The following is a 14,563-nucleotide window of genomic DNA, read 5'->3' as shown; positions in this document are numbered from 1 at the left end:
CCATAACTCCAGTTTCCAGGAGATCCAATGTCCTCTTCTGGTCTCTATGGGCATTGCATGCATGTGATACACTTACATAAACACATAAAATAAAAATTGATTAATTAGTGCCAGGCGTGGTGTTGCATGCCTTTAATCCTAGCATTTGGGAGGTAGAGGCAGGTGGATCTTTGTGAGTTCAAGGCCAGTCTGGTCCTCATAGTGAGTTCCAGGCCAGCTGGGGCTACAGGGAGACCCAGTCTCAAAAAAACAAAAATAAAAAATTTTAAAATTTTAATTAATTAAACACTAGCAAAACAACTGAATAGAAAAAATGAACTACATAGAATAACAACTTAAAATATATAAGATAACACATGGAAATCAAAACATAGTTTAAAGCCAGGTGTGGTGGCACACACCTTTGATTCTAGCACTGTGGAGGCAGAGGCAGGTGGGTGGATCTCTATGCAATCAAAGTCAGCCTAGTCCATGCAGTAACTTCTAGGCTAGCTGGGGCTGCAGGGAGGCCCTGTCTCAAAATCAAAACAAAAAAACACACACCATACTTTAAGCCAGACATTGTGGCACATGCTTATAATGCTAAGTAAAAGACTGAGGTTGGAGGACAGCATTTAGTTGAGACCAGCCTAGATTATAGAGTAAGACCCTATATAACAAAAAATGTTTCTAGGGGCTGGAGAGATGGCTCAGTGGTTAAGAGCATTCACTGCTCTTGTAGAGGACCCGGGTTCAATTCCCAGGACCCACATGGCGGCTATGAACCGTCCTTAACTCCAGTTCCAGGGGAATCTGAAGCCCTCTTCTGACCTCCATGACATTGCAAGACATGGGTGCACTCACATACATGCAGGCAATACACTTATACACATAAAATAAAAATAACAAAATATTTAAAAAGTTTCTAATGGGGCTGGAGAGATGGCTCAGTGGTTAAGAGTGCTTGCTGTTTCAAGTTCAGTTCCCAGCACTCTACCACTGGCCTATATCCCTTATAATTTGGAAATCACATTTTGACATTTTTCCCTATTGTCATTAGTCCTTCACAAAGTTCTGACTCACAGAGGCCTCTTAGTAAAGACTCTTAGGTAAGGCTCTTCTTAGTAGACTTCACTATTGGGTAATAATGGCCTCTCCAGAACTCACACACACTTGAAAGATATGTATGCTTCTGCTGCCAAAGTTAACCCAACGCTAAGTAGCAGAAGGCAATTCTGCAACCAACTCAAGGTAAATTAGGACAGAAGAATACTTTGTACTGGGTCACACAAAAACAAGGAAAGAAAGAGACAACAACTGGCAATATCACAGCACACCAAGAAACTGGAATTGGGGTCTGGCTGCTCATTTTTATAAATAATTCATGAGTTTGGTCATTGAACCCATAGTTTCCTTTCATTGTAAGATCACTGATTATATAAGGCTTCTTATAAGTCTGATAAAGTCAACTCAGCAGCAACACACACTAACCCACCCAAATAAAAATTTCCCAAAGTTAACTACTCTAACAGAAAGGAACATGGTGGGATGCAGATAGGGAAAAAGAAAAGGATGGTGGCTATGAGAATTAAAAACAAAACAAAACAAAAACAAACAAAAAAAACCCCAGAACTCTGCAGCAGCCTGCCCACAGGGCTGATCTCAGGTTGTCAGGCTTGGCGGTAAGCACCTTTGCCTACTGAGCCATCTCACCAGGTCAGAACTAAGAACATTTCTTTCAGTACCAAATATCTGCTTGAATGAGGTAGTTTTGCTATAAAAAGCCAGAATAAAACCATCAAGGCAAAGGAATATTCTGCACTTTCAGAATTAGGTGAGTGACTCTTCCTCCCCCCAAACCTTCTAAGGAACTCATTTGCTGACTTCTTTTGACCAAAGAGTATTTGTCACTTGAGATCCCACAACTATATGTTCAACCTATTCTCCAAATCCCCAATCTAGCCACTGAGAGGCTCTGCACTCTTAAGGGAGTTTCCCAAACTGTTCATGAGGGCTTGTCCTTCTTTGTACCTTCCTTTAAAAGTTCGAGAAAAAGATGGCACATCTGGACAGATATATGTTATCTGCTTTTCTGTCTCCCACATCCACTCTACCAGCTTCTACTAACAGAATTTTGATGAACAGAAAGCTTGAGGGAAGAGATTTGTCTCTTTTCTTCTTTTATAATGTGTATGAGTGCTTTGCTTCCATGTAGGTAAGTGTACCTCTGGATGCCATGCCAGCAATGGCCAGAAAAAGGCAGCAGATGCCCTGCAAATGGGAGTTTCACATGGTTGTTAGCCACCATGTGGGTGCTGGAACTGAACCTGGGTCCTCTACAAGAGCAGCCAGTGATCTTAACCACTGAGCCATCTCTCCAGGGCTCTTTTGGCTTTTTAAAACAGGCTCTCATACAGCCTAGGCTGGCCTTGAACTTGCTATGTAACCAAGGATGACCTTGAACTGATCTTCCAGTTTTCATCTCCCAAGTGCTGAGATTACAGGTGTGAGATACATGTCTAGCAAAGCATCTTACCTTTAAAGAATTTGTAGGCTAACTTCTCAGAACAGAGAAAATCTTAGATCTGGGGTGCTAATTATGGAAGTGTTCATTTGGAAAAATTCAGTGCATCATATTTTTCATATACATGCATTTTCTGTTACATTATAATTCAGTGAAAAGCTTTTCAAAAAGTTTAACAATTTGAATGTTACTATGAGAAAAAAATATTGGCAAACTGGAATTCAAATAAGGGATTAGTCATTATGAGCAATACTTTTTTTTTTTTTTTTTTTTTTGGTCTTTTTGAGACAGGGTCTCCCTGCAGCACCAGCTGACCTGGAACTCACAGAGCTCCACCTGGCTCTTCCTCCCAAGTGCTGGGATTAAAGCCATGCACCACCATGCCTGGCGAGCAATACAATTCTAATAAGTAACATGCATTAAGTAATTATTGTAAGCCAGGGACTATGCTAAATAAGAATTTTATATTTTGCCAGGCTTGGTGGTGCACGCCTTTAATCCCAGCACTCAGACAGTGCAACTCAAGACACTTGAAAAGCAACAACAAATGAATCCTAAACCCAGCAGCCAAGAAGAAATAAAAAAAAAAAAGGGAGAAAAAAAAAAAAAAAAAAAAAAAAAAACAAAAAAAAAAAAAAAAAAAAGGATTTTATATTTCATACTCTTAGCATGCTGGCTAAGCCATCCAGTTTATCTGCAACATTTGTCATCACATTTAATTACACCTCCTTGAAATGCCTTCTTTTCCATTCTAGACCAACAAGCTCTGGTTTTTCTTCTCTCACTATCCACCTCTCAGTCACATTTTATTTATTTATTTTTATTTTATGTGTATGAGTGAATTGCCTGCATGTATGTAAGTGCAACCATGTTGTGCAATGCTTGTGGAGGACAGAAGGGAGTTGTCAAATCCCGTGGAACGGGAGTTACAGATGGCTGTTAGCCAACATGTGGGTGCTGAAATTCGAACCCAGGTCTTCTGCAAGAATAATCAGTCTTAACCGCTGAGCCATCTCCCCAGTTCCCTCCTCCCTGCATTTTAAAAATGAAATAGTGTAAGGCTCAGCTCCTCCAACTCCACTCTCTGCAGGAACTATTATCTCCATTTATCAAATGAAAGGTACAAAGAGAGTCAGACTAGGCAATCAAGACTTGGGGGCTGTGCTTTTAACCTCCTCACCATTCCACCTTTTTGGTCTTCTCCATAAGAGGCAAGGCAGTCTACATTCTAATGCCTGCAGTAGCTGAGGAAAGAGATGCAGTGGGGCACACGGGAGACTCCTCTAGAAAGTACTAAGGACTAATACCAGGCACCAAGCCAACAGAGTATTGGTCAATACTCCTCTTGCAAACTGTTAAACAAATTTCCTTCCTAAGTTTCTTCACTTTACACTTTAGTACTTACTTCTCCATGAGGAATGTGAAAATATTCTAGAATAAAAATTATCAAATCTAGATGCTTAGTAGAGATTTTTTAACATTTTTTATTTATTATTATTAGGAGGAGGCTGCATGCCACACAGCACGGGTATAAAGGTCAGGGGACTACTTTTGGGAGTTGGTTCTCTTTAGGAGAGCTTAAAAGAATACAGATGGGGGTTGAGGGGAGGGTTGCAGATAGATGGCTCAGAGGGTAAAGGCACTTGCCACCGAGTCTGATGACCTGAGTTTAATCCCTAAAACTCACAAGGTAGGAGTAAAGAACTGACTCGCACAAGGTATCCTCTGACTTCCCTATGTGTCATGGTGTTACATGTACACACATACACACACACACACACACACACTCTCTCTCTCTCTCTCTCTCTCTCTCAATCAATCAATCAATCAATCAAACAAGCAATGTAAATAAAATAATACAGATGTGGGCCAGTGAGATGGCTTCAGAGGTTAAAGGCACTTACTGCAAAAGTCTAAAAACCTAAGTTCAATTTCTGAAAGCCTTGTAGAGGTGGAAGAAGAGAAGTGACTCCCCTAACTTATACTCTGACTTCTACATATGTACTGTGGCACAAGTGCACACACATACACATATACATCATGTACACACACAACAACAATAAATGCAAATTTAAAAACTGGGCTAAGGAGATGACTCATTGGTTAATGGTACATGCTGCCAAGCCTGATAACCTGAGCTCCATTTCCAGAACACGGTAGAAGGAGAGACTCAACTCCCACAAGTTGTCCTCTGACCTCCATATGAAGCTGTGGTGTACATGTACACACACACACAGACACACACACACAAATAAAAAACAAAATTAAATGCAAAAAATTTTAAAGACTGGGGAAAAAAGAATACAAATGGGGGGGGCAATGTGGTAATGTGGTGATGTGGTGGTGCACACTCAGGAGGTGGAGACAGAGGGTATGTATTCCAGTTCAAAGTCAGCCTGACTACACAGCAAGACCTTGTCTCAACAAAACAAAGAACATAAATGAGACTCTCCAGACCTGTTCAACCTAGATTCCAAGAATCTGTTTTCAAGAACTCAAGCATATTCTGAAGCTCCGAACTTGGTATTCTGAATTTGGAAAGTCTTTTAGAGAGAATTCTTTGACCTTCCAAGACCACTACATATTGATCTGCTCAGCAGAGGCTGGAAATGAAATGAGAATGGAGATTTGTAAACTGATTCCAATAAGTAACAAGAAGAATCTGGAAACTAGAGCAGTGAGTGTGGAATTCCAGATCAGGACAACAAACCTCCCCAGGTGGTCTGAAAATCTATTGCCAGAAAAGAGGCTGCAGTCAAGCCATGTCATCCCTTAACTTCAAAAGGAGAAACCCAGAGGGCAAGAACCAATTTTACATTTGAACACTCATATTCTCAGGGACACACCAAATATTATAAGGAAATATAAGATAAGATTCTATGAACTATGGCCATTTCCCAAGGCATTATTAACACTGGCACTTGGGCATAAATATAAATGCACATGCATTTTACCTGCACACACAAGTAACAAATGTAATCATAAATGCTGAAACAAAGGCAAAGAAGCTACTTCAACACACTTAGTGAATTCATACCTCTGTAAGTGCATGCAATTGTCCTTGATGTACACACACACCCATGAACCTGAAAAAAAAATAGATTTTTTTCAAACAAAATGAACAGGAAATGAATACAGTTTCATATAGAAAAAACTAGTTGAGTTACCTAGGTATAAGAAACAATACAATACTTGTGAAGTCCCTAGATTCTTATATGATACTGTACCTTCTGAATCTTGAATAAAATCCCACACTGGGGCCAGTGAGATGGCTCAATAGGTAAAGGTGCGTTCCACCAAGTAGGATGACATGAAGTGAAACCCTGGGACCCACATGTTAGAGAGAACCAACTCCCATAGTTTTGTCCTCTGACCTCCACATGCACACCATGGTGCATGTGCACACACACACACACACACACACACACACACACCACACACACAAACAAATGTAACATAAAAATTTAAGATGCCAGACTGATAAATTTCTGAAGTTTACCATGAGATATTTTGTTACAGCAATACCTAGTGGTAAAAAGCAATGTGTAAGGGTGGAAGAGGGAGATACTAAGCCTTTAAAGTAGCATGGTGGGGCTGGGGCTGTAGCTCAGTGGTATAGCACTTGACTAGATTCAATTTCCCAATATGGCCAGGAAAAAAAAAAAAAAGGATATCTTTACTTGAGGTTGCCTTGATAATTTTTTTTAATTCTTAAATTATTTTTATTTTATGTGTATGTGTGTATTGGCTGCATGTAGGTAAGTGTACCCATGTCATGCAATGCCTGTGGAGGAGAGGAGGCTGTCAGAACCCCTGGGACTGGAGTTATGGACAGTTGTTAGCTGCCATGTGGGTGCTGGGATTCAAACCCAGGTCTTCTGCAAGAACAACTAGTGTTCTTAACCACTGAGCCATCTCTCCAGACCCTGTGCCTTGACAATTCTTTAAGGCTGATGATATAGATCAATGGTAAGGCAACTGCCTAGTACAACCAAGGTCCTGGGTTCAATCCCCAGTTCCTTAAAATACATAAATAAGGAAGCCAACAAACATATAATTTCCAAAGTAATTAAAACAGCATGATATAATGGCAAAGGCCTCAAATTGAAGAGTTTTTTTTGAGAGGGAAGGGAATGAGACAGAGTGTCATCCAGGTTTATTTGGAACTCAGCTAGCCAGAAACTCATCCTGCCTCAGCTTCCCAGTGCTGGGATTACAGGAGTGAGTCACTGGCTTTGTCATCTGCTTCTAACCTTATTATAACCTTCTAACCATATCACTCTTGTAACTTTCCTCATGGCAGATGATTCAGTTTTGGATCTCTCTGCATTTCTGGTACCTAGTACAGTGTATGTCATGCAGCAAATTCTAAGATTTACTGAATAATGAATGTGAGTTTTTTTGTTTGCTTGTTTGTTTGAGACAAGGTCTCATTGTATAGTCCTGCCTAGATTGGAAGTTGCTATATAGACCAGGCTGGCCCCAAACTCACCTAGTCTGCCTGCCTCTGCCTCCCGAGTACTGGGATTAAATGGGATTAAACCATTCTTGCCCAGTGTGAATGAATGTTTTTTAAGATCTAGAAATATAGGCTGGGTGTGGTTGGTGCATGCCTTTAATCCCAGCACTTCGGAGGCAGAGGCAGGCGGATCTCTTGTGAGTTCAAGGCCAGTCTGGTCTACAAAGTGAGTTCTGGCCAGCTGGGGCTACAGGGAGACCCTGTCTCAAAAAGACCAAAATGAAAAAAAGAAAGAAAGAAAGAGAGAGAGAGAGAGAGAGAAAGAAAGAAAGAAAGAAAGAAAGAAAGAAAGAAAGGGAGAGAAAAAAAGATAAAAAAAACCTAGAAATTTATTAATAGGTGAAGTGCTTTTCTTAAGTTGGAATATTACATGTACTGAAAATCATCCTTCCAAGATCAGCTAAAATGTCACATTTGTGTTAAGGCCTATCGGGTCAAGTTATTGTCCCCAGATGTCCCTCAATGCAAGTTCATCCACTGAGGTCTAGTCAGCATATCTAGATTTCCTCCCTTTAAGATAACCAAAAAAAAAAAAGAAAGAAAGAAAAAAAATCACTTTCTCTGTATGGGATCCCATTAATGCCATTAATGCCCAAGGTTATTAGCATAATAAGCCTTTCCAGATCTTCCACTAGCACTTTTCACTTTTCTTTGAATGACTACTGATTAGCATTAAGTAAAGTCATCTGGGCCTAGAGAGAAACTTAAATTTGAATCCAGGCTGTTATATTCTGACTTCTATGGGCATTGCATGACTTGGGTGCATTTACACTCATACACATAAAATAAAAATAAATGAAATACTTTTTTTAAAAAAAGATGCAGGACATTTTAAGGGGAGGTAAAGCATTCCATCCTGCAGAAAGTCCCTGAAACCAACCAGATTCACTATGTCCCTTCCTTCCCAAGCATATATAAGTCCTAAGGACTGTTGAGAAACACTCTCAGACAAACTGAACTGCCTATAAGAGGTTCAGACCAGGCAAATCACCTGGAGGAAACAGAGACCAGCAGAGCTGCCTGGAAGAGGCAGAGGCTAACTGAGCTGCCTGCAAGAAACACTCTCCAATCTGTTGAGCTGCCTGCAAGTTGTGCAGTATGCTTCAAATTTACAGCTTTCATGAGCTGTCTCCCATGGGGTAGGTTTTTAGTGTTATGGCTGTCTTTGAGTCATTTCTATACTTGTAAGTAACCCCAATAAACTCATTAGTTTGCCAAGTTGGGCTTTGACGGTATCCCTACTTTGGTCTTAGGTTATCCTCTGGACTACACATCATGAGCACACACACTATCGTGTGACACTATTTCCGGGGAGACATGAACAAAACACCTATTCTTTGTTTTGTTTGTTGAGACAGGGTCTCTCCCTATAGCCCCAGATGGCCTGGAACTTGCTATGCAGACCAGGTGGCCTAGATCCCATAGAGATCCACCTGCCTCTGCCTCCCAAGTGCTGGGATTAAAGGTGTGTACCACCATGCTGGCTGGGTTCTAGGGTTTAAATTCAGGTCCTCATGCTTGCAAGGTTAAGCATTTCACCAACAGAGCTATATCCCTAGGTCTTATCCATGATTTTTTAATAGGCCAATCTTAACACATGCAAAGTAATGGCTAGGCAATCAGATCCTATCAATAGCTCTATATATGATAACAAGCGAATCAAGTCCATAGTTTAATTTTACTTTGTGAAGTAAATACAAAGATCTAATAAGTTAGAATGTCTCCTGGAACATCTGCATCAGAGAAGCCTGGCATGAATACAGAATGCAGGCACTCCCTGGCTCCTTTAAAAAGCAAAAATAGGGTTGGGGCTGGAGAAATGGCTAAGCAGTTAAGAATACTAGCTGCTCTTAGAGGACCTAGATTCAGAACCCAGATGGTAACTAACAACCATCTATAACTCCAGTTCCAGGGGATTCAATACCCTTTTCTGACCTCCGAGGGTACTGCACACATGTAGTATACATACATGCATGTAGGCAAAATACACATATACATAAAATTTTTTTAATAAATTAAAATTTTTTATCTTTTAGTCTAAGATCACTCATAAATTCATGCCAGTAATCTCAGCACTGGAGAAATTGAAGCAGTAGGACTGCCTCCATTTAAGGCCAGTCTGTTACATAGTGAGTTCTGGGGCAACCTGGGCTACATAGGACCACCCTATCTCAAAACAAACAAAAACACAAACTACCATATGAACTCACACATCAAAACAGAAAATTATAGAGAAAAATAAAACTTCAATTTAATGTGGATATGTCATGTACTTTTTGTAGTACTGGGGATCAAACCACTAAGCTACTGAGTTGTACCCCCAGAATTATTATTTTTCACTGCTTGCCACATATATACTAAGCACAGGACCAGCAAAGGGGACATAGGGTTACAGGAATAGACATGATCATCCCTTCTTCAAAGAATATAGACAAGCATGATGGTGATGTAGAACATTTGCTGAGCACTTAAGAATGGAATGTGCCAAACACAAAACAAGCATGGGGGCCTATACATGCATTCAGGAGGCAGAGACAGGAGGATTTCTAGTCCAAGCTTACCATGGGCTACACAAACCCTGTCTCAGAACTGAGGGGAAAAAAACGATGGCCCATACACAAACTTGCATAATCCCTACTTCATTCAATCTCTTTGAAAACATTTATAGTAAATACTCAATATTATTATCTTCATTTTACAGATAAGGAAACTGAAGACAAATGATTTGCCCAAGGGCATGCAACTAGCAAATGGCAGAGGTTTTTTTTGTTAGTTTTTGCTTTACTGCTTGTTACATATACATTAAGCACCATTCAGGGGGATAAAAGAAACTGTAGAAAAAAAACATGCTCACTCCTCAAGGAATTCACAAACAAGACCAGTGATGATGTAGAACATTCAGAGCAGTTCAGGACACCAGTCTGGGCTGGACTTGAACTCAATCTGTAGCTCAGAATGATCCTGAACTGATCCTCCTGTCCACTGCCTGATGGCTGGGATGTGCCACCATGTCTGGTTTATGTGGTGCAGGGGATCAAGTTCAGGGCCTTTTACATGTCAGATAAGCACTTTACCAACTGAGCTACACTCCTAGCCTACCTCAGATTCTTTCTTCCTCTTTTTGTTCTTACGAAATTGTGTTTATTTATTTATAGTTTGGGGCAAGAAGAGGTACCCATGTGGAGGTCAGAAAACAATTAATAGGAGACATTTCCCTGCTTCCACCATGTGGGTCCCGAAGATAAAACTCTGGGTGTCAGGCTTGGCGGCAGGCACTGAATCATCTCATCAGCCCGTGTCAAATACTTCCTTTTTTCTTTTCTTCTTTTCTTTTTAAAAAATATTTTATTCATTATTTTTATTTTGTATGTCTATTACTTGCATGTATGAAAGTGTACTTGCATGTATGTAAATGCACAGAGTCAGAAGAGGGTGCTGGATCCCCTGGAACTGGAGTTACGGATAGATGTTAGGTGCCATGTGGGTGTTGGAAATTGAACGCAGGTCCTCTGTAAGAGCAGCCAGTGCTTTTAACCACTGAGACATTTCTCCAGGCCCCCTCTTTTTTTGGGGGGGTCTTTTGTAGATAGGGTCTCCCTGTAGACCCAACTGGACTGGAACTTGATATATAGACCAGGCTGGCCTTGAATTCACAGAGATCTGCCTGCCTCTGCCTCCCAAGTGCTGGGACTGAAGGTGTGCACCACCAACCTGGGCATTATTCCTTTTTTTTAATTTTTAAAGGCAGGGTGGGGGGTGCTGGAAAGATGGTTCAGCAGTTAAGAGCACTGACTGCTCTTACAGAGGACCCAGGTTCAATTCCCAACACCCACATGGTGGCTAATAACCATCTATAACTCCAGTACCAGGGGAATCTGATGCCTTCTTCTGACCGCCAAGGGTACACATACACATATGCAGGCAATACACTCATACACATAAAATAAAAATATATTTTTTAAAAAAGACAGGGTCTCACTATGGAGTCTTGGCTGGCCTGGAACTCTATATGCAGACCAGGCTGGCCTTGAACTCACAGAGATCCATGTGCCTCTGCTTCCTGAGAGCTGGTACTAAAGGCACACTATGTACATTTTTTACTTAATTCTCCCTTCAATCTAGTAAAGTAGTACTATTATTACTCCTTACTTCAGAGATCAGAAAATGGAGATAATAGAAGCTACATAATTTGTAGAGGTCCTGAACCTCTCCTCTGAATTCCAACTGCAAATGTCTTATCTCCCCCATTCCCAAAACCTATTCTCCACAAAGTCTTCGCAGTGCTGCTACTGGCAATTCAATTCTTCCAGCTGTTCAAGTAAAAATCCTTAAGGGCAGCCGGGCATGGTGGAGCACACCTTTAGTCCTAGCACTCAGGAGGCAAAGGTAGGCAGATTGCTGTGTGTTCAAGGCCAGCCTGATCTACTTAGTGAGTTCCAGGTCAGCTGGGGCTACAGGGAGACCCTGTCTCAAAAAGATTAAAAACAAAAAACAAAAAAAAAAGTCCTTAAGGGCAACCTTGACTCCTCCATCCCTGTGTAAATATCCCACATCCAAATCTACTAGGAAATCTTAGTTCTTCCTTCAAACATAACCAGAATCTAAATACTGCTCTCTACTGCTACCACATGGTCTCATCTACTATCAGCTCTCTGGATTATTATAAAGCCTCCTGACAATTTTCAACAGTTACATGCTTACAGAACTTCAAACAGGCATATAAAGAAATTAATAGACTGCTATACTACTCAAACAAACCCCACAGAAGGAATCACAACTTTTTTTTAGCCTTTTCTTTTGTTCAGTTTTTTTGGTGGGGCAGGATCAGGGAAGGGTAGATCTCACTACAGAGCCCAGGTTGGCCTCAACCTGGAGAGCCACCTGCCTCAGTCTCCTGAATACTTGGGTACTTGGGTTACAGGTCTTAACTGTCTCTTCTATTTACCTTTTTTTTTTTTTTTTGGCTTTTTGAGACAGGGTCTCCTTGAAGCTCCAGCTGGCCAGGAACTCACAAAGATCCACCTGCCTCTGCTTCCCAAGTGCTGGGATTAAAGGCGTGTGCCACCATGCCCAGCCCCCCTCCTATTTACCTTTAGGAATCTATCTTATATACTGCAATTGCTGATCTTATCTATCAACTTTAAAGGGTAGAAGCCCAGGATATTGGCACTCAAACTACTTCCCTTCCAATATTCTTATAAGACAAATTAGGTAAGATCAATATTTAGAGGGAAAAATCCAAGACAGCATTCATACAATTGATTATAATCTCCACTAGACCAGAGCCAGGCATAATGGTACATCCCTTCAATCCCAGCACTTTTGAGGCTGAGTGGAAGGACTGCTACGACTTGAAGGCCAGCCTGAGTCACCAGGCCCACTTACAAAAGATACTTTGAGAGCTCTCATCTCTAAAGACTCTTTCACCTAGTTACTAAGATTGCAATGATAAAATCTGAGCAGTCTCCTTTAACCTATCATTTTTAAATACTGGCCATTTAGTCTGCACCCATGTCATGCAATGCCTATGGAGGCAAGAAGACAGTAGTGGATTCCATGAAACTAGAGTTAGGAATGGTTGTTAGCTGCAGCGTTGATGCTGGGAACTGAACTCAGGTCCTCTGATGGGAGAGCAGCCAGTGCTCTTAACCTCTGAGCCATCTCTCCAGCCCCTCATCAAAAATTCTTTAAGAAATAAACTACAGGACTGGACGTGGTAGTGCACCCCTTTAATCCCAGCACTTGGGAGGCAGAGGCAGGCAGATCTCTTTGAGTTCAGGTCAACCTAGTCTACCTCGTCTCCCTGGCCAGCTGGGGCTACAGGGAGACCCTGTCTCAAAAGACCAAAAAGGAAAGAAAGGAAGGAAGGAAGGAAGGGAGGGAGGGAGGGAGGGAGGGAGAGGGAGGAAGGAAGGAAGGAAGGAAGGAAGGAAGGAAGGAAGGAAGGAAGGAAGGAAGAAACTATAGGAACCAGACAGATTGATCCGCAGTTAAGAACCATTGCTGCTCTTCCAGAGGACCTGAATTCCCAGCACCTATTTTGGGCAGCTCACAAATGTCTATGGGTCCAGCTCCAGGGCACCCACACTCACATATACACATTCACACACACACACACACACACACACACACACACACACACACATAAATCTTTCTTTAAGATTTGGAATCAAGCCTTAGTTTCTGATTAGAAGCAAAGAACAAAAGGAGAGATGACTGGGATTTTTTCAGGTTGGGTAGCTGGAAAGATAGCTGTTCTAATAACTGATCCTCAAGGTTCTGGACAATATGAATCTCTTCCCCACTCTTTCTCCTCCCAGCCCTCCTTTCTCTTCTGGTGCTAGTGAGGGAGGTCACAGCCTTATTCATAGCAGGCATGTACTCTACCATCAAGCTGCACTCTAAGCCCCATCTACCTCTTCCATGAATAGTTTGGTGCCTAAAGAGGACTGGGAGCCTCTATTTCCCTTGTATTCAACATTTCGAAGTAAATATAGAAAACATCTTCTCTATTATAGCAAGATAGTAACTTTATATTGTTGCGAAAGGATTTTGAAGAGAAGCTCAATTAATTTTTTTTTTTTGGTCTTTTTGAGACAGGGTCTCCCTATAGCCTCAGCTGGCCTCTGCCTCCAGAGTGTTGGGATTAAAGATGTGTGCCATCACACCTGGCTCAATCAATTTTTTTCTTTTTTTCTTTTGGCTTTTTGAGACAGGGGCTCATGTAGCTCAGGCTAACCCTGAGCTCATTTTGTAACAGGACAAAAAACTAGTTAGTTGATCAGACTGGGTGTGGTGGTTCATGCCAGTAATCTGGTAACTCAACAGAAGGCTGAGGCAGGAGGATCAAAAATTAGAGGCCAGCCTGGGCTACACAGCAAGATCCTGTCTCAGAAAAGGAACTGGGGAACAACGAGATGACTCTGTAGTTAAAAGTGCTTGCCTCCAAGACTGATGACCTAAGTTTGATCCCTGGAATCCGCATAGTGGAAGGAAAGTTGTTCTCTGCAAGTTGCAACTACTGCACGTTGTTCTCTGACCTCCACACATGTAGGTGTCACATGTGCACTCACACACATACACACTCATACACACAAAAATAAATGAATGCAAAAAAGGTTTATTAAGGGAAGAAAAGAAAAAGCGTTGGGGATGTAGCTCAACAGGTGGAATGCTTACCTAGCCTGCATGAGGCCCCGGTACTACATAAAAATGGGAATGATGGTACATGGTTGTAATGGCATGTAATCTCAGCACTTGGGAGGCAGAGACAAGAGGATCAGAAATTCAAGGTCATCTTCTGCATAATGAGTTCCTAGCCTAGGCTACATGAGACTATGGAGGTGGTTGGGGGACGGGGGAGAGAGATGGCTCAATGGTTAAGAGCACTTGCTGCTCTTCCAAAAGACCTCCGTTTAATTCCTAGCACCCATGTCTGGTGGCTCACAATTGTCTGTAACTCCAACTCCAGAGGATCCAACATCCTCTTCTGGCCTCCGGGCATGCACACACACACACACACACACACACACACACACACA

At 41.6% G+C, this 14,563-nt stretch overlaps 1 protein-coding gene across 1 annotated transcript in view; it reads right to left on the bottom strand.

Moving 5' to 3' along the window:
- Window positions 1-5,540: 5,540 nt before the first annotated feature.
- The window catches only part of Tesk2 (testis associated actin remodelling kinase 2), a gene marked incomplete at its 3' end in the record, with an annotated part of 67,571 nt that continues 58,548 nt past the window's right edge, over window positions 5,541-14,563 (bottom strand). Inside the window, exon 4 of the mRNA XM_008837627.3 lies at window positions 5,541-5,589. Coding sequence (XP_008835849.1) covers window positions 5,541-5,589 — 49 coding nt within the window. The remainder of the gene's footprint in view (window positions 5,590-14,563) is intronic.

Source organism: Nannospalax galili, unplaced genomic scaffold (assembly GCF_000622305.1).
Source record: "Nannospalax galili isolate Female #2095 unplaced genomic scaffold, S.galili_v1.0 scaffold1719, whole genome shotgun sequence".
NCBI lineage: Eukaryota > Metazoa > Chordata > Mammalia > Rodentia > Spalacidae > Nannospalax > Nannospalax galili.
The sequence above is the reverse complement of the archived record's forward strand: the minus strand, read 5'-3'. Positions and strand labels throughout refer to the sequence as shown.